General features: G+C 38.5%; 1 protein-coding gene across 1 annotated transcript in view; it reads left to right on the forward strand.

Moving 5' to 3' along the window:
• Positions 1-20286, forward strand: part of AGMO (alkylglycerol monooxygenase) — a 149010-nt gene that overhangs the window by 4106 nt on the left and 124618 nt on the right. The window contains exon 3 of the mRNA XM_060782152.2: positions 10463-10614. Coding sequence (XP_060638135.2) covers positions 10463-10614 — 152 coding nt within the window. The remainder of the gene's footprint in view (positions 1-10462; positions 10615-20286) is intronic.

Consider the following 20286-nt stretch of genomic DNA (forward strand, 5'->3'; position numbering starts at 1 on the left):
CACACAAAATTTAATTGGCCAAGGAAAATGAGGTTTTTCTTATGGCACAACTATTTGCCATTCGTTTTATAACTCGGTTGTTGTGGATGTAGGCATGAAGTATAATGAATGTTCACGGAAACAAAGTTTCCCATTGACCATGTTTCCTGTGGACCCCTCCTCCCTTGTGAGGGATGAAAGGTGGTTTTTCAACAAATAGCTTCAATGTTTAATCCTATTTTAGTGTTTGTATGTTTTTCATTAGATTGCTTTTTATATTGTATTGTTTTTTGTGTTATCGGGTTTAGGTCTCTTTTTAGAGAGATAAAGCAAGATATGAATAATAATAATAATAACAATAACAATAACAGGATGAGACATGCAGGAGTTGCTGTAGGAGGAAGGGGAAATGGTAAATACCTTTTCTGTAAACTTAAGTTCGCATGTATTAGGATACAAGACAATTGTATTGACTATTGAAACAAGGATAAATGATTTACTGGTATGTTACATTTATTTGTATCCCCTGGTGGCACAGCAGGTCAAACCTCTGACTTGCTGAACTTGCTGACTGAAAGGTGGGCATTTGGAATCTGGGGAGTGGGGTGAGCTCCTGCTGTTAGGCCCAGCTTCTGCCAACCTAGCAGATCGAAAACATTCAAATGTGAGTAGATCAATAGGTACCACGTCTGTGGGAAGGTAACAGACCTCTATGCAGTCATGCTGGACACATGACCTTGGAGGCGTCTATGGACAACACTGGCTCTTCAGCTTGGAAATGGAGATGAGCACCACCACCCCAGAGTTGGACACAACTAGACTTAATGTCATGTGGAAACCTTTACTTTACCTTATATTTATTCAGGGTACAGTTCTGTGCTTCAGGAATGAAGTTTTTTGCACTTCTTCAGAGGTTTGCAAGGAAAAGTATAAAACAGAATGAAAAATATTATAGGCTCAAGTATTTATATTCAAAGTCAAGCTTATCCCCTCTACAGCTTCTCATTAAAGTACTGCCTGGCCTATTGTAGTAAACTTTGGTAGCAAGATTCATGGTGCGGTTCTTTATTTCAGCAATGAAAAACATCACCTTTCTCAAAGCAGGAGGGAAAGGGTGTAGTGTTATGCAATGTCTTCTTTAATATCAGGTTGGTGCAGAGTGATATTTTTTTATTTCAAAATGCTTGTATTTGTTCTCAAATGAGTTTTATTGTTTCTGCCACTTCCATATGCATGAATTAAATGTTATGAGTGGCTGTTTTCATTGTCCATTTGTATAAGATTGTCTTCTGTGACTGGTGGTTCATGGCTGGAGTGATGAGCCAAGTGGACCATTTGACCTGCAGAAGTAAAGCATTTATAATGTTTAGATGACCTACAAGTGACCTTAAGTGTGCAACAACACTGAAATAGGTTACATCTGGTTATGCCATTATGGATTGTCTTATTGCTTTGTCTTATGGTCAGATCTTCGTATGCTGGGAGAGTTGTAGGTTTTCCGTTCACTTCATTATGAACTGGAAATGTATCTGGCCAAAAGACAGACCAGTTGGATTATTGCTATGCTGTGTGGACATCTGCAACACTACTTGAATTCAAATATGCTCAGAGTTGATTTTGGACAGCTGAATCGTATCCTTTAGCTTTTCTATACATTCCTTTTCCTTCTCAATACTATTTTTAAATAGATTTTTTGATAATTATTATTAATTTTATTTATATCCCACCTTTCCCCTTAGAACTGGGATGCAAGGTGGCTTACATATTAAAAAGATTACCACATCAATACTGAGTTAAACTAAGAACTGTGTATTAAAAACATACACTCTAAAAGACTTCGGGGGCTGATAGAAGGGCTAGTCACGCAAATCTCAGACTCTGAAGAAACTTAGTTTAGCAGATATAGTCTGTCAAATTGCCTGGACCTAAACTGTATAAGAGCCTTATAATCAAATCAAACCAAACCAGTGCTTTGAATTGTGCTTGGAAACAAACTTGCAGCAACTGGAGTTGTTGCAGCAGGAGAGTATGATTCATGAAAGCATAAGATGACTTTATTGTATCCCATATTAGAGTTGTAACTTTCACAAAAATGAAAATATTGTTAACAGGCAGCAAGTCTCAAATGGCTTACTGTATAGATCCATAGGGCTCGGAAGTGGGAAAGAGTAATAGTAAGGGGATGAACCAGATGATCATTGACTTTGGTGTACCGTCCAATAGTGTGATTCCTTCGTATTGTGAATAAGAGAAACATATTTTAAATCTTAAGATGGAAAATTATCATTTTAATTCCACTAGAAGCCACTCTGGGTCCTATCCTAGAAGAAAGGCAGGATATTGAATGAGTGAGAGAGAAATGCTTTCAGTATTCCATCCTAATCAGCCCCAGGGAAGTATAACATAGCATTTTTTTTGCTGGTCCCTTAATTTTGGGGTAGTTTTCCTGAACTTCATTGACAATTTGACAAGTGTCTTGAAATTCCTGTCATTTTATAACTATATCCACCCAAATAATTTTTTTTTTATTCTTATGTAAGTATTCATGTTTATTTGGTGTTTCCCATAAGTGGGCATAGCATTTCAATCTAAAATGAATCAAGAAAACAAACCAACAGGAAAAGACATTTGGGATTCTGAAAGATAACAGTGTAAGAGACATAATTGGTTGGTTCAAATGTCATCTCAGTACAGGAATGAATCGTGGGTCATTTGTCATGTTTCTTTCTCCTTGTAGACTCCTATTTAAATGAATTACTTCTTTCCCCCCCCCCCCCCCTTAAATTTAGACATGAACCAGCAAACCATGGTTTGTGCTTGACTTCTGAATAGAATTTAATCCTGGTTTGCATCTCAATTTCAGATGTGAGTTTGACACATCTATTAATTTTCTACAAGTTTTGAAACAATTGCCCAAGCAATATTTTATGTCTGAGTTATATTCATCTATAACTCAAGGGCAGGTTTGGGGGACAATATTATGGATTTTGATATGATCCATGAATAAGTCATTGGCTATTCCAAAGAAAGAGGAAAGCACCATTGCTGCCTCAGGGATTCAGCTACCTCTGACCATCACTAAGTTGATCCAGCTTTTTTGGTTGAATTTTTGACTAAAATGTGTAAACCAGTGGTTCTTGTGCTTGCAACTGCCCTATATACTCATGTATCAGTCTAGACCAGTGGTTCTCAACCTGTGGGTCCCCAGATGTTTTGGCTTTTCACTCCCAGAAATCCTAACAGCGATAAACTGGCTGGGATTTCTGGGAGTTGTAGGCCAAAACACCTGGGGACCCACAAGTTGAGAACCACTGGTCTAGACTGATACATGAGTATATAGGGCAGTTGCAAGCACAAGAATAATACTGGGTTGGGGTTAAAAGTGTAAACCATTTTTTTTGTCTTAAAAAACACACCTACCAAACATTTAAGTTATTTCCATTAGAGCCTCAGTCATCCCCCTTTCAGCAAAGGCATACTGAGGAAACCCAACAGAAACTGTTAAAATAATATTTCAGCAGTGCTCACTGTATCGGGGGAAATCACAGTGTAAATCATTAGCAGCTGAAGGTTAGATTAACGCACTATTGATGATATCCTCTCCTAGGGACTAATTTTCGTTTTCTCAGCTAGCACCAGAAGTTTGCCACTTCCCTGGAAAGCTGGTGATTAGCATTAAAATGGTGAGTTCTTGCAATCCATCAGTTCTATAGTTAAATCAGATTTTGAGACCATGATTAGGTTGGCTTTTTAAAACTTCAGTGGAAAAACTGTGACTTCAAATTTTAAGCAAAGAAGACAATTGTTCAAGTGTCTTAATTAGAAAGTGTGGGGTTCTTGAAAGAAAAATGTGTATGTGTGTGTTCCTGTGTAGTCTTCCTCGTAATGATGATTTCCATATGTTTTGGACAAAAATTCCCATTAGTCCCAGTCATCATAGCCACTGGTGAGATGTAAGAGGAGTTGCAATGCAAAACATATATGGCACTGAGCTGTTACGTTGAATGTGACTCCAAATGAAAATGGTGGCATTTACTTCAAAGCAAATATGCACAGAGTTGCACTGCCATTATTAATTTGTTACAGAACAAGACAACAAGCATTTTAATTAGCTCCTGACCATATAAAATACTTCAATTTCCTTTTTTGGAAATGTAAAACACACACACACACACACATATATAATATTTATATTTTTATGAATCACTATAGCTGACATCAAGCCAGATAATGTTTTGGTTACAGATTATAAAAAGAAAGGCTTAAAGACTAATTTTCATTTGTAGCAGATGGATTTGTTCTGAAGTTACAATGAATTAAAATATATGGTGTAATGATCCCTACTAGTGAACAGATTTGCAAATATGTTGTAAGAGCTAAATAAATGCAATGATATATTAAGCAAATTCTAAACTCCACTAGATGGAGCAAAGGAGTGTAAATTTTCGGGGTAATAGTCATTTGGTTTAGCTGTTGGAAATTCTGGAAACCTAAGCTCCAAAACACAGTTTTAAACAGTAGACATGCAAAACTTCTTTAACTAACTATGAATAGCAAAATGTTTATCTAAGTATTTAACTTTATAATGTGAAAATAAAAGCAATCTGTGAAACTATATATTAATTTGGGAACCAACATTAAGTAAATCATCATGTGTCATTCCTTATTTTTTGAATAACCTAGAACTGTGGTGGAGATTTATTAAATATCAAGGTTGTTTGCTTCTTCAAAGTATTTAAAATTAATAGTTGTTTGCAAAACTTCAGAGGAAGCTCTTTTTATGCATTCCAATAGGTCTCATCATATATTATATAATGAGGACCTATCATTAAGTTTAAGTTTGCACACTCTCTTGCATTTCTCATGCATCCACTGATTCATTGTTATCGAGTCTACAGCAAGTTTATAGTAGTTTACTGCTTCTGAAATAATTATTGTTTTGGACAGAAAGCAAAACCTTAATTTAATTGTAAATCATCTTCATGCTACAGTCTGCAATTTGCATGTAATAACATATTGATTAAGAAGAGCAAGCCTGGAGGTACAGGTGCTGAACTTGTTATTGTAACTTGAAACCATGGTTTGGTGTTGCTGCAAAAGACAAGAGGTAACTATGATAAATTTTAACCATCTGTGTAGCAAGAAAAGTGCTATGGATGCTGACAGCTCCATATAAGTAATACTATATTTCTTTAGTTCTAAAATAACATTGATTACACGATGTGCACTGATTTCAGTACCACCACCATCACCAAAGAAAGAAAGATACACAAGATGCACCTGTGATTCTAAGACACACCCCATTTTTAGAGATGTTTATTTGGAGCGTTCATCTTAGAATTGAAGAAGTACAGTAAAGTACAACATGAAATTCACTACATGAATAAAAGCATGTGCCCACAATTCTGGTGAAGCCTTTATTAGGTCAACCAAGAGGTGCAAATCTAGTTATACCAGCTTTCAGATCTCAGAGGCTTCTTCATAAATAATAATAATAAAAACATTAAAACATTCAGGATTAAGAAAACAAAAAGTTGGTATGAGAACAAAACACATTAGAAGGAAAAATTGAAGTTGGATGTATTTAGTCTGGTGAAGAATCATAGACCCAGAGAGTTGGAAGAGACCACAAAGAAAACAGAGGAGCAGTATGATTCTACTCTTTAAGGTAAAGGTAAAGATTTCTCCTGACATCAAGTCTAGTCATGTCCAACTCTGGGAGGTGGTGCTCATCTCAATTTCTAAGCTGAAGAACCGGCGTTGTCTGTAGACACCTCCAAGGTCATGTGGCCAACATAACTGCATGGAGTGCCATTACCTTCCCGCAGAAGCGGTACCTATTGATCTACTCACACTTACATGTTTTTGAACTGCTAGGTTGGCAGAAGCTGGGCCTAACAGTGGAAGTTCACCCTGCTCCTCAGATTTGAACTGCCAACCTTTCAGTCAACAATTTCTGCAGCTCAGCAGTTTAACCCACTGTGCCACCAGGTGACATGTTTTTAAATACTCTTTATATACCCCAAATCATTGTCACAAAGAGAAGGTTGAAGGTTTGCTCTCCGCTACCCCGGAAGATAGGCTAAGATGTAATGGCTTAAGTTACAAGAGGACAGACTTCGACTGAACATTGAAATGAACTTGGTTGTAAGAGTGTTCAGTGAGGTCCTGGGGCCTCTTTTGCTACACACGTTGAAAAAGATACCAGACAACTATCTGCTGGTGGTGTTTTAGCATCACCAGCAGATATTCATGCACCTGATGTTCCTTCATTGATGGCCCATTGCAGTTATATTATATCATTCTATGAGCCACATCATCTATGTTTTGTTTTGAGATAGTATAGAGGAAAGGTATGTGGAAGTTGCACTTCCCTTATGGCTATAGGACAAAAATATGAAAGAAAGTCAATAAAAGTTTGCTTCTTCTTCTGAAGGACCAAAACACTCAGCTCCCCGGAAACTGATTCTGCTGTTTCTTTTTGGGAAGAATGCAGTGTTTCTGTGCTGTCAGGCCTGGAGATAAATGTACACATTAGTATATAAATAGGAGCCAAAGTGGATCATTTTATCTTGTATCAGAAGAGATAAAACTTCCAAAAATAAATTCCCAATGTAAGATGACATACAGTCTTCTTACTTTTATGTAGAATTCCCTTGAATGGATAAATTCACTATCCTGGGCAAGATTTAGGTAATTCTGAAGGAACTGGTGCAATGGGAATACCTTTGTGTGGCTGATAGAAAAAAATAACTTGTCATTGCTGTTGGGTTATTAAAAATAAACAGAAAAATAAAACTCCATATACTAAAATGTATATGCTTTTCAGCAGATGCTTTAAGTAGGTTTGCCATGTTTCTCTTAAGTGCCTTGAATCCTACTCTTGGGAGAAAAGCAAGATATTAATAAAGTGATGGATTAACTGGTTGTTACAGTGCCTTGTCTTCTGTATGTTTGAGAGGTCAAAATGCTAGTAAGTTGAGGTACCATTAGAGTGACTTCAGAGGGAACAACAACTGACCAAAGATGTCAGTTAAGAATGGATTAGGATCATTTTTGCCTTTCTTAGAAAAGGCAAGGAAGAGAATTCCCAATCCTTTTCTCTCTTGTTCTGCCAACGAAAGTTTAACTTTGTACTGGAGTGTGTGTGTGTGTCTTTGGGGGGGGAGGGGGCTGTAGCATGTCAGACATATTTCACCTCGATTTGTGTCAACTCTAATAAGTCAGTTGACAGAGTAATAAATTGGGTGTCAGTTCCAAAGCAGGCTCCTACTCAGCGAATAAAGGGGTTGTTTTTTTCCAGACTGCATGCAAGCTCTTTTTCATTTTCAGTCTGAGGTTTCCCATAGACTTCTCCTTTTTACAAAGACACATTGGGATCTGCTTGTTAATTATAATGAACTGTAATGATTTACTTCAATGGAAATTTGCCTGATTATAAATGTTACTTAGAGCAAACCTCACTGATGTACAGAGACTTAGGGCCCTTCTACACATGTCCTAAAACCCACGATGAGTCACAGGTTTACCTGCAGTATCTGGGTAAACAGATTAATCTGGAGTAAACTGGATTCCCCAGTTTACTCTGGATTAATTGGAAACCTCGACAGATCTGGACCTTACTGAAAGGTCCAGATCTGTTGAGGTGCTGAGCCTAATACGATTGACTCCTGGGACTGTGTTCTGTGATCCCGGGATCAATACCCACAGTGATCCCAGATCTTTGGGCTCTTGGAGTCCAAAAGAGTGGAATGGTGCCTCTGCCCTCCTCTCCAAGCCCCCCCTATTTCTCTTCAAAAGTTATCTGAGTGTCCTGGCTGCATGCTAGGCCCCTCAGTGGAAAGCTCCTGGTGCGTCAAAATGATTAATCAGGAGGTGCACCAGGAGCTTTCCATGGAGGGGCCTCCAGTAAGTTTTGGGGGAAATGGGGGCCTGGGGGCTGACTCCCTGCCCTCCTAGGTCAACCTGTAGCTCCCCCCCCCAGGAAAAAGCTGGGGTTTGAGTTGGGGGTGGGAACTAATATAAAATATATAATATCCCAGTACATCCTGGGATTTAGTCATGTGTGGAAGGGCCCTTCATTCCAAATAATTTTAACAAAAAGGTGAGATTACTTGTTTTTCTGGATTTTGTCCCTTTGAGAGCCATATTTTTAAACTTAGTGTAAAAATAACCAAACACTTTTTGACTTCTCTAATGTTGTATACAAAGTAGCACAAATAAGCAACTGTTGATTCTTTTTTCAGTTGCTGATGTGATAAAAATGTCTTTTTTTACAGTTACATCTATCATATACTTTTTGTGACCCAAGGAAGAATTTAAAATCTCCAGAGTTTACGTGCGTGACTTTGAAAACTATAGTTGCTCTGCAGAATTGGTCTGAGTTTCACACTCTGGCTGCGGCCCATGGAAAAAAAAGGACTCCAGGGCAAAATGAAAGTTCATAAAATGGAGGAAATGTATCTGTTCATATTTCTGGCTATATTGCAAAAACATTACAATACTTATATTAACAAGGCGAAGCGAGAAAACAGTATGCAATGGCCACAATCCAACACAGAGTCAGGCACTCTTAAGCCCTTTTGATTCAGTGGAGCTTAAGTGATTGTAACTGTGCACTGTGTAATGGCCAAGAATTGATAACGTTGTGTGCAATTTTTTTTCTTTAATATCCTGCTCAGAGAAGAAATGTTGAGATAATGCCCCCTCTTCCCCTCGTTTAGATTATTATTTGATTCCTTTTGGCTCAGTTGTATCTATGATTAAGAATTTAAGCTGAGACCTGTAGATGTCTCATGCTATAAATTGTGAAAATATCATTGGGTCACATAAAATCATCTTTAACAGCATTTGAAGAACAAGGCTCTTATGAAATAAACATCTTCCAGGTGTTTTGCTTTGTAAGATAGCAGGTACACCTGTCATAGAAACTTGTGTGGAAATTCTTGGTCCATCAGCTGCCAAAAGTGAGGTTAAACAGATATCTCCAGTGGAAAACCAGGACAGCTGTTGGAGGGCTGTGAGTGAGACACAGGTGGAGCGTGACAGCCAGAGGTGGAAAGGGGTCTTACTGTCTTTCCCGCATAGCTTTCATTTCCAAAGCTTTGACTTTTGTATTACCCAGAAGACATTATGGTGCATTTTTCACATAATAGTTTACTGATACTAAAAGTTGAAATTTAATTCTAATGAAAATGCAGATCCCGCTATAGAACCTGGTACCACAAGAGTAGCAGTTTTATGTTGCTTGGACGTAGATGTCTTTTTTGTTATCTTTGACTCAGTAGTAGTTTTTCCTCATTCGTTTTTTCATTTCAGATTACTTTTGTTTCCAGTAATTTGTCTCTATCTTACTATTTCTGGAGTTAACATTCAGCTTCATCATCTACTAGTCTAAATGTCTCTAATCTATCATAGTAGTTAAGACTATTATTTTTCGAATGAAGAGATCTTTCTGTTTCTGATGCAAAGACATTCTATGAAATTACAGAAAAACAATTCATAAACTATTGACCGAAGCTAAATTTGGGATAATCTAAGTTGTTTTCAGTATTTTGGGTCAAGCAGAATGGTGACCAGTATGCTAATAAAGCAGCGGTTTGAGCATCAGAAACAAGACTTTGAATCCCAATGCCATGTGCAGGTTACTCCTTTAGCCCCAGAGGAATGCAAAGGTTAACAAATACTGCAAGAAAATTGCATAATACTTTTTAAAGGTTCACCATAAGTTGGAAACTATTGAAAGCACATAGTAATATGTGTGCGTGTAGTTTGACACACTTAGAAGCAAGTGCTTTTGTACGTTGGCCTTCCACACAACAGTTATAAAGCTATGATTCAATTTTTATTGGTATGGATCTGTCCTATGTGATCCTGGAATTTGGAATTGTGGGCCATTTAGAATTGTGACTCAGTAAATTTTATTGATTAGCCCTTAGGCCAAATTACAATACCAAACCACACAAAAAAGCTTGAAAAGACTTGATTACATTCTATATAGTAAGTTAAATAAAACACTTATAACAATACAGTAAATAAATATGGTAAAACTGAATATATACATCGTATTTCCTTATCACTCCTACAATTTACCCCGATCAGCCCCACATATGTGGTTCTCAAATGTATTGTTTTGCTAAAATACAGAGTGGTTTTATGTTATTTTTGGCGTTCTTAAAGAAAAATTTGGAATTGTGTTTAAAGTTGTTTTGTTAAGTTTTAGTGGGTCCCACTCTGAGAGAAAGGTGACATAAAGTGGAATAAATAAATCATAAATAAATGAATTTTCATCCCAAGACTTCTAGTGCCTCACCCTTAGGATTCCTTGGGATGCAGATAGGGCATCCATTAAAATGAAATTGTAACACTATATTTATGAAAGGCCTTCAGTGAGGTGCCTTCCAAGTGAACTGAATTGTATTGAGCCGCAGGAAAATGTCATCAAAGTTTTTCTGAACATGTGTTTTGTTTATTTATATCTCAGTGTTTTGTCCAGAAGTGTTGAAATATCAACATACATTTATACATGGGAAAACTATAGACTTCTTGAACTACCTTGGGACTCACCATGGACCTGGTACTTGACATTTCTTGGAGTAGATTTTGGATACTACTGGTTTCACCGCATGGCCCATGGTAAGATTCTATTTAAATTTCCTTTTATTCTCTGTGGTTATATGATTTATTTTCTCAAATGGTCCTGGAAGACCAGTAATGTTGGTGGCACTAGTATTTTGTTGATCATTCACAACTTTCGCCATAGTGGAAACTGTCCTATGGTCCCTCAGAGTGATCCCAATGTTAAGCAATGTCAAATTTAGCTCTGCTTAGGCAGCTGCCTGCAGTAGCAGGTGATGGTTAGTGGTGGCAGCAATACTTCCTTTGACTTCACCCCTCTTTTTTCTTAGAAGGTGTGATGAATGATTAGATCAGCAATTCTTAAAGTGTGCTCTGCAGAGCCATTGGGGTTCTGCGAAGCATACTGAGGGGGCTTCTGTGTTGCCCCCTGCTCCTCCCCCTCCAAGTACACATGGCAATGCACAGCTGCTGGTGGCCCATTTGTGGGGGTTGCTGTCAGAGCAGTCGGCAGTTGGTGCATGGTGACATGACAACTACTGGCGAGGCACCAGAACTGGACCAAACTGAGCCATGCCATTCTCCTTTCCATGCCACCACCACCTCCAAGGACTGCTTCCAGACCTGGCTGCCTAAGCAGGCCCGGGATGCCCCTTTTCAGAGCTGGGGCAGGAAGCACCACTTTCAGGCGCTGTTGGGCAACCTCAAGGACAAGAAGGAGCAGCAGCTAGAGGTAGCCAGGAGCCTTGGTGGTGGCAAGAGACCAGCCCTGGACCTTGCCTGTGCTATTAGCTCCAGGAGGAGGTCAAAGAGGCATGGGCTTGAGGTAGAGGAAGAGGATCAAGAGGAGGTGGGAAGGGGAATAATTGGGGCCAAAGGCAGGAAGGCCATGGGAGGAGGAGGAGGAGGAGGGAGGAGGGAGGAGGAAGAAGAGGAAAAAGTGAGCATCCTAGCTGCCATCAAAGTCAGGAAGAATTGGGGCAGGCCTCCCTTTTATGTACTTGTCTACTGCCTCTTTCAAAAAAAGCCACTATCTGTTATTGTGGTTATTTCTTTTGCTCCCAAAATAAGAAAATGTGGCCTTGGTTTTCAGATCAGAATAAAGACATGCAGCCTGGACAGGATGGCTCTAGGGTTTGTTGTTGTTGTTGTTGTTACTACTACTACTACTAGTACAAAGGCTGGGTAGCCATCTGTTTGGGGTGCTTGGTGCTTTTCCTTCATGGCAGAATGGGGTTTGCCTCTGGACTGGCCCATCTGTCAAATTTTACAACACAATGCATCCAACAGTTTGCCCATGCCTAGTATATGTACATTATATATAATATATAAACAATTATTGGGGCTCCATGAGATATTTTTGCTTCAAAAATAGCTCTGCAGCTGAAAAAGTTTGAGAAGCACTGGATTAGAGAAACACATTTGTAGTCTATGGATCAGATGGCCCCAAACAGCTGTGTTTTGGACAGTGTTTGGACAGTGACTAATATGGCTAACCAGTAAATTGTGTTATGTTATGTGCTCCTTTTTGTGGATAATACTTTGAATAACAAATAAAGTTCTTATTCCTGTTCTGTTGGGGACAACACGTCTAGAAAGAAATCAAAATTAGAAACTATGTACTGGTGTAAGCTACTTCTGAATACTACTTCAGAAAGCAGGGTGTAAACACCTTAAACTGAGAAGGCATAATTTAAAAGCTGAAACCACATTGTTCTTCTATATTATCTCTGTCCTGCCCCATCCCATTTGGTCAAGTTGCTTGGGGAAGCCTCAATGGACTATTCACTTCTGGATTTTGTCATATTATACTTAAAATCTCCAAGTTTCACATTCAGTGGAAAAGCTCTACAAAGTCTTCGGATGTGTGGAAAATACTGGCATTGAGTAAAGTAGAATAGGTAGGAAATTAGTTGGGCTGTTGAACAGAATGAAAAGAAGGTTTGGGCTGTAGTCCTAATGGGAACAGGGATGATGGAAAAAGAAATGGGGTCAAATCCAGGCTAGAACAATGCTGGGAGGGTTTTTGACTTAAGTAGAAGAGGAAGGAGGCAATCGGACATGCAGCAATCCTACGGGAGGAAGTCCAGACTTGATTTAGGGAGAGGGGTGGGTGGGATATGAAAGAAGTGTACGGGAGATGAGACAATAATGCTGAGAGGAGGGGAATATTCATCAAAAGGGATAGCCAAATTCTACATGTGGGTGTGAGAGAGACGGGGAAAGGGAATATGTTTCATAAACAGTGACATTAAGTGTGTTGGCAGCACTGTGTTGTCCTGAAAAAAAGTGATTACAATTTTAAAACTAAATTATCCACATAAAGCTCATACCAAGCACATAACTCTTTCAGGCAAATTCAGATTGACATGGAGAAAAGAAAATATATTCCATTCTGGAATTGTTTTTTTTAAGAAAAAACAGTGTTAAATATTAGAGCCTGAAGGAATTCATATTAGATACTTTCATTGCGAGCAATGTGACTTTGTGAGGTTCAAACTATCTGTAACAATCAGTTGCAGAGCTTTTTACATGCAGTTTTTAAAAAACATAGCAGTCTTCGAATTGGATCAGGAGCAATACCAATGTGGGTTTGTTTAACCTTTTCCTTTCCTGCATTTTGATTGTTCGATGCCTTACTAACATTGTTTCCCCATCCAGAGTCATAATAAGAAAATAAGCATGAAACTACACATCCTATTATTATTATATATGGTATATCCTGTTTTTTCTCTTTTAAAAGAGGCATCACTTGCAGCTTGAGCCTCAATGTACTACAGGCAGAGAGATTGTATGAAAGGACTTCATACTGACCTAGTATGCTCACTAGTGTGTTGCAATGAATAGATACCATGAAAATGAACAAAATTTGGCTATCAGTATTAAAAAAAACTCTAAAATTACAACAGCAAAACAACAGAGGGGAAACAGTCAAGGACATCTAATCACCTCTCAACAAAAGATTGCCCCAGGCACTGCTGGGCCATCAAATTCTAATCAAGGTGGCAGTTGAAACATTCACACCTAGCTCCAACAGACAGGAGTCCTTTGCCCCATCCTGGTCATTCCACAGATATATAAACCGATTTTCCTAGTTCCAACAGACCTCACTACCTCTGAAGACGCTTGCCATAGATGCAGGTGAAACGTCAGGAGCGAATACCTCTAGAACATGGCCATATAGCCCGAAAAAACTTACAGCAACCTAATAGATATAAAGGTAATTCAACTTTTACATAGGATAAGGATTTATTTTGGGAACTAAAGATGGGAGGGAGGAACTTGATGAGGCTTAATCTATACATATATAATCTCTCTCTGTAAAACCTGTATAAATAAAAGTATACAGGCAGCCCCCAAGTTACAAACATCTGCCTAACTACAGACTTATAGTTAAGAATGGGGGTGAGACAACGAGAAGTGAGAAGAATCTAACAATTGGAGGGAAATTCACTCCTGCAAGGGGAAAAGATTTCTCAGTTTAAGCTTTATTGCCAATTCTTATTTCCACAAATAGCCAAATTTTCAAAATCCAGTTATCACAGGGATAGAAAGTGAGGTGAAATCTTGTGAACAGGTGCACAGACAGCAAAATAAACACAGGAGAGAACCCTACCCTATGCTATCCAAAGCGCCCCCCCTCTCTCTCTTCCTGTTCTGACTTACATACAAATTCAACTTAAGAACAAACCTACAGCTTCTATCTTGTTCATAACGTGAGGACTGCTTGTACAGTATATATAAAAAATTCAAAGTATGTCTCTCTGTCTGTACCACAAAGACTGTTGTTAGGTGAAGATGTCCTCTGTGATATTACTGGATTAGCTGTTGCTTGATGTTGCTTTTGCTGAAGTGGCCCTTTGTGATGTCACTGGGAAAGAAAGTTGATATTTGTATGAGGGGAAGGGAGGAAGGGAAGGAAAGAGCCACAAAGAGAGGCTGACCACCAGGCCCATAGCCAGGATTTCGATTTGGGGGGGGGGGCTGAATTTTTTTCAGGGGGGTTTCGGGGGAGGGCTGAGTTTCGGGGGGGGGGGCTGAGTCTGAGTGAAAGAGGGTCTAGCCTAGCAAACCTTTTGTATCATTACCCCAATACCCCCATGCATATTGGATATATTGAGTATGGTGGTCAGATCATGATATGAATGAACATAACAGTTTAAATAATGCACCAGTAAGACCTTTTCGCGAACCACCTTGAGAATTTCGGGGTGGGCTGAAGCCCCTCAAGCCCCCCCCCCCCCCCGGCTACATGCCTGCTGCCCACCATTGGCAGAGTGTTGGTTTGGAGACATTGTGAGGTAGGCCCTCTCAGAGCTGGAGAAGGGAGAAAGTAGACAGGCAGCAGGCCCAACAACACCCATACAATGCTGGGGTTATATGCTAGTTTTCATATAGAAGGCAGAAACAGAAACTGAAAAGACCTGCTAAAATGAAGTCATTTTACAAGTCTATCTGACCATGAAACTAACACATATATCACTCTGTGCTGCTCTTTGGCTGGCGGGTGGGTGGGTGGGTGGGGGGGGAGCAAATACATTCCTTTCCTCCTCCTATACATATTGAATATGTATTCTGAAAAATGATATTACTATCTGCATTGTCTCTGTTGAACTTTGAAAACACAGTGGCATAACGGTCACATCTGTCTGGTGTGTGGCCTGAACAATTCATATGCATAGACTTAGAAACCACAATAATAAGACTTCAGACTGCTTGTATTTATACTTATTGGCATCCTAGGGAAGAAGGTAAAGTTCAGTTTATAAAACCTGGGCAAAGAAGGATGTAACTTTTTCTTTTCTCCCTTGGGCTGAATCTCAGCTGAAATAACTGACAATTTCTGGACGTGCAGGAGGAAATGATGAGCTAAGATAAATATCCAGATGTTTTGCTGGCCAGATGGATAATGTTACACTTTCGAAGACAATGGTATACCTGTGTCTCCTGACAGGAAGTTATAAACACACAAAGCCTTTTTATCTCTGTAGTCTTGATGAACATTTGTTTTACTTTTTTTAAAAAGTATGCAAATTTGTATAAGTGGACCCATACAAGCTCCAAATAATAAATCCACATACCGTGGAATGAGTTTTGAAATAATAGTTGCATTTGTAAAGCTAATTTAACACCCATTGTGCATTGTTTTAAATTCAGCAGAGACTTGGCTTCTAGAAGTGACTTTCCAGCATTAGGAAATAGGTGTGCCATCTTTTCACAAGTCTCGTATGGTCTATTCCCGTGTTTCAAGCTATTTTATTTACAAAGCTGAAAACCTTGGCTGTTCTCCCTTTTCACCCACTCTCACTAATTCTTTCTCCCACCTAGCATTTGTTCTGTTTCATTTCAAGCAAATAGTTTGAAGTATGTTCTTACATGTGCAAAGGTTAAGCTTTTTAGTGGCTGGTTTTTTCCAGTTGTGATCAAAAGAAGCTTAATCAAAGAGTTATTTAATAATACACATTCTTGTGCATTCGCCACCTCAAGCACTATAATATATATTCAATTCTGTACCGTGGAGGTGGAAACTACAGCTAATTTGAAAAACACTGAGCTTTTACACAAGCAGAACACCCATACGGGAAGCAAACAAATTGAAGCTTAATCCAGGCAAGATAGAGGCGCTCCCAGTCAATCAAAAGACAGATCTTGGAATAGGAATTCAGCCTGAATCAGATGGGGTTACATTCTCCCTGAAAACACAATTATACAGTTTGGGGATACTCCTGGATTCGGCTCCGAACCTCAGATTAGTTAGGAAGGTATATGTTCATGCTTAACAGTAGAATCTCAGAAAACTAAACATATGAGAGTAATGGAATATGCATTTCTGTGACTCTTTTTATGTGGAAAGAACTAAGAGAGAGAGAGCAACCAATGGACCCAGACCCTGCTTTGCTGAGCAGTAGAGCCAACCAGAGGGTGTGAACTCTACATTAGAACTTCTGCCTGGGGCCAGCCTCACTAAACATACTGGGCATGGCTCCAACAGCTGTGCAATTTCACCTGAAGCCAGCAGTAGCTAAAAAGTTACCACTGAACCCAGATCCTTATGTGTGAGCGGCAGAGGCAGCGAGAGTGTGCTGGCTAACCCCAGAATATCAGGTGTCCCAAAGACCAATAGTCAATTACCAGCCACACCAACATACAAGAACACCACTGGGAGTAATATTCACCAAAGTCACTATGTCAAGTCCAAGGATAATCCAGAGAGATCAGTCCGAAGTTCAAATGCACAAGTCATGACTGGAGCAAACAGGTCAACCATAATCCAAAGCAGAGGTCAAGGCCCAGATATTCTCAGTGAAATACAAACAGTGGTACAGCACGAATACAAGTTGCTCCCACAACTGGCCAATAGCTTCCACTGCTTCTTCATAGTAAAGCAGCAAGCTATGGGCTGCATCCTGACTGCACTTCGACAGGTACTCTCTGCTTTTCCCTATTACTACTACTACTACTACAAAGGCTGGGTGACCATATGTAGGGGGTGCATTGATTGTACTTTTCTAGCATGGCAGAGTGGAACAGAAATTTGGTACTTCTTATCTTCGCCTCGAAGAATAAATATCTAAGGTAAAGGTAAAAGAGAGTTATTTATATAGTGCTAGTCCTTTTAAAGTTTGAAATCAATCATTCCGTGTATTTCATATAATAGCTTCTTCTACTATTATTTCCAGATTTTCATTTTTCAAAAAACATTTCAGGGGTGTCCAGTCAGTTTTCTTTTTGGGATTTGGGGAGTGACATGAGATTTGATATGGCAGAAGGGGGTTTGACTGGGTGGCCCTTGGGGTCTTCCACTGAAATACTGTTATGTTTATGTTGATTAAAATTGTTCTTCATTTTAAATATTGTATTGTTCTTTCTTTTTTTTCTTTTGGTCTTTTGCACTACAAATGAGATATGTGTTGTGTAGGCCTGGGTAACAACGCAAAAATTTGTTTCTAAAATCGATTTGTAATTGGGGTGTTTTTTTATTTCGATATTTAAAATAATTACAAAATTTTCCCTTAAAAAAGTTCGGTATTTACGAAATTTCGTAAATATTTACGAATCGATTCGTTAAGATGGCGGACACCCCGCGCATGTGCAAATCACTTGCGAAGCTTCGTTATTGGTGCGGGGGCCGATTCGTTAAGGTTATAACGAATCGATTCGTTAAAATGGCGGACGCGATTTGCGCATGCGCAAAAACGACTTCCGAAACTTCGTTATTAAATACGAATCGATTCGCTATTAAAATAATAACGAATCGATTCGTTAAAATGGCGGACGCGATTGCGCAATGCTAAATGCTCTATAAACAAAATCATTTCATAAAATAAATCAAATAAAATAATCAAATAGAACAAGATATTAAGATATTAAATAAAAAAGTAATAAGATAAAGTAGCCAAAACTGAGTCAATTTAATAATATAATGAAATAAACAATAATATAATAATAAAATTTAAATAAATAAAATATAAATAATAATAATAATAAATAATATAAAATTATATAATATATACAATATAAAATAAAATAAAATAATATAATATAATAATATATTATTATATAAATGAAATAAATAATAATATAAATATTTAAATAAAATATAATTAAATTTATAAAATATTTATAAAATATAATTATAAATAATAATAAAATAATATATAAAATTAAATTATAAATTATTAATATATAAAAATAATATTATAAAAACTTAGAAAGTAAATATAAGAAATAAATAAAGAAAAAGTAACAAAAAGTAACAGAAATTGCACTTTGAAAAAACTCTGAAAATTATCTGGGAAGTATTGCATACATACTAATTTCTGTAGCAGTATTGCAAGTTAAGTAAGAAGGACCAACTTCACATTTGGGTGGTGTAACTTAATGTGCATCCTTAGCCCTGTTGTGGCAAGATGCCTCATATCTTTTCCTCTGCTGACGCTCACACCGCAATGCCTGCAAACTGCCAAAGTGGCCGTCTCATTATGGACGTCGTAATGATCCCATAGGAGCGATCTCGGCCTACCCCTACTAGGCACTTCAGATGTACTCATGCTCGTGTTTGGACTGTCGGTGTTTGTGGAAGGGAGTATAATTGTTGGTTGTTTCTGTAGCTCGCCCTCCATCAGCATGCAGTCCTCGTCTTGATCACTAATTCCTGTGGTGGAAGCACATTCCATCTTGTCTTCCTCCCATTCCTCTGACACGTCCGCCTCCTCGCCCTCCTCTTCATAACAAGTAGTATCAGAGGTAGTTGGAAGGACATCAGGATCTGAACGTAGAGTCTTTTGAACTGATGAAGAAGAAGGTTCTGCCATCTCACAGCTGGTTGAAGCATCTGTGGGTGTTTCAATAACCATCTCGTTGGATGAATGTTCCCTTCTTGTCAATGTGTTAATCTTCAGACCCCTGCCTTTCTTCGGTATTCGCGATAGCACTTGGCCCTTGCGACTAGAAAAGCCGGGAAGGAAGCGTTTCATCACACTGGTTGGAACTACACAAATAATGAGCAAAAGGACCGCACTGGTTGGAACTACACAAATGAGCGAGCACTGTATTATAGCACTTTGTGTTGGCAAAAGGAGCGCACTGGTTGGAACTACACAAATGAGCGAGCACTGTATTATAGCACTTTGTGTTGGCAAAAGGAGCGCACTGGTTGGAACTACACAAATGAGCGAGCACTGTATTATAGCACTTTGTGTTGGCAAAAGGAGCGCACTGGTTGGAACTACACAAATGATGAGTGAGCAGTGTATGTAGCACTTTGTGTTGGCAAAAGGAGCGCACTGGTTGGAACTACACAAATGAGTGAGCACTGTATTATAGCACTTTGTGTTGGCAAAAGGAGCGCACTGGTTGGAACTACACAAATGATGAGCGAGCAGTGTATGTAGCACTTTGTGTTGGCAAAAGGAGCGCACTGGTTGGAACTACACAAATGATGAGCAAGCACTGTATTATAGCACTTTGTGTTGGCAAAAAGAGCGCACTGGTTGGAACTACACAAATGATGAGCGAGCAGTGTATGTAGCACTTTGTGTTGGCAAAAGGAGCGCACTGGTTGGAACTACACAAATGATGAGCAAGCACTGTATTATAGCACTTTGTGTTGGCAAAAAGAGCGCACTGGTTGGAACTACACAAATGACAAACGCACACACAACCACCGAAGACTCTTTTATTTTTTTAGAATATTTTTTGTATTTTTTTTAAGAATAAAAGACAGGTATTTTTAAAAAATATTCAAAAATGGAAAATTAACCAAAAACTGGCCCTGATGTGGACCAAACACAGCCACGAGACAGGGCAAACGAGAGCACACACCAACAGAAGAGTCTTTTTTTTTTAGAATATATTTTGTATTTTTTTTAAGAATAAAAGAGAGGTATTTTTAAAAAATATTCAAAAATGGAAAATTAACCAAAAACTGGCCCTGATGTGGACCAAACACAGCCACGAGACAGGGCAAACGAGAGCACACACCAACAGAAGAGTCTTTTCTTTTTTAAGAATATTTTTTGTATTTTTTTAAGAATAAAAGACAGGTATTTTTAAAAAATATTCAAAAATAGAAAATTAACCAAAAAACTGGCCCTGATGTGGACCAAACACAGCCACGAGACAGGGCAAACGAGAGCACATACCAACAGAAGAGTCTTTTCTTTTTTTAGAATATTTTTGTATTTTTTTAAGAATAAAAGACAGGTATTTTTAAAAAATATTCAAAAATGG

This window comes from Anolis sagrei, chromosome 6 (genome assembly GCF_037176765.1).
Source record: "Anolis sagrei isolate rAnoSag1 chromosome 6, rAnoSag1.mat, whole genome shotgun sequence".
Taxonomy (NCBI): domain Eukaryota; kingdom Metazoa; phylum Chordata; class Lepidosauria; order Squamata; family Dactyloidae; genus Anolis; species Anolis sagrei.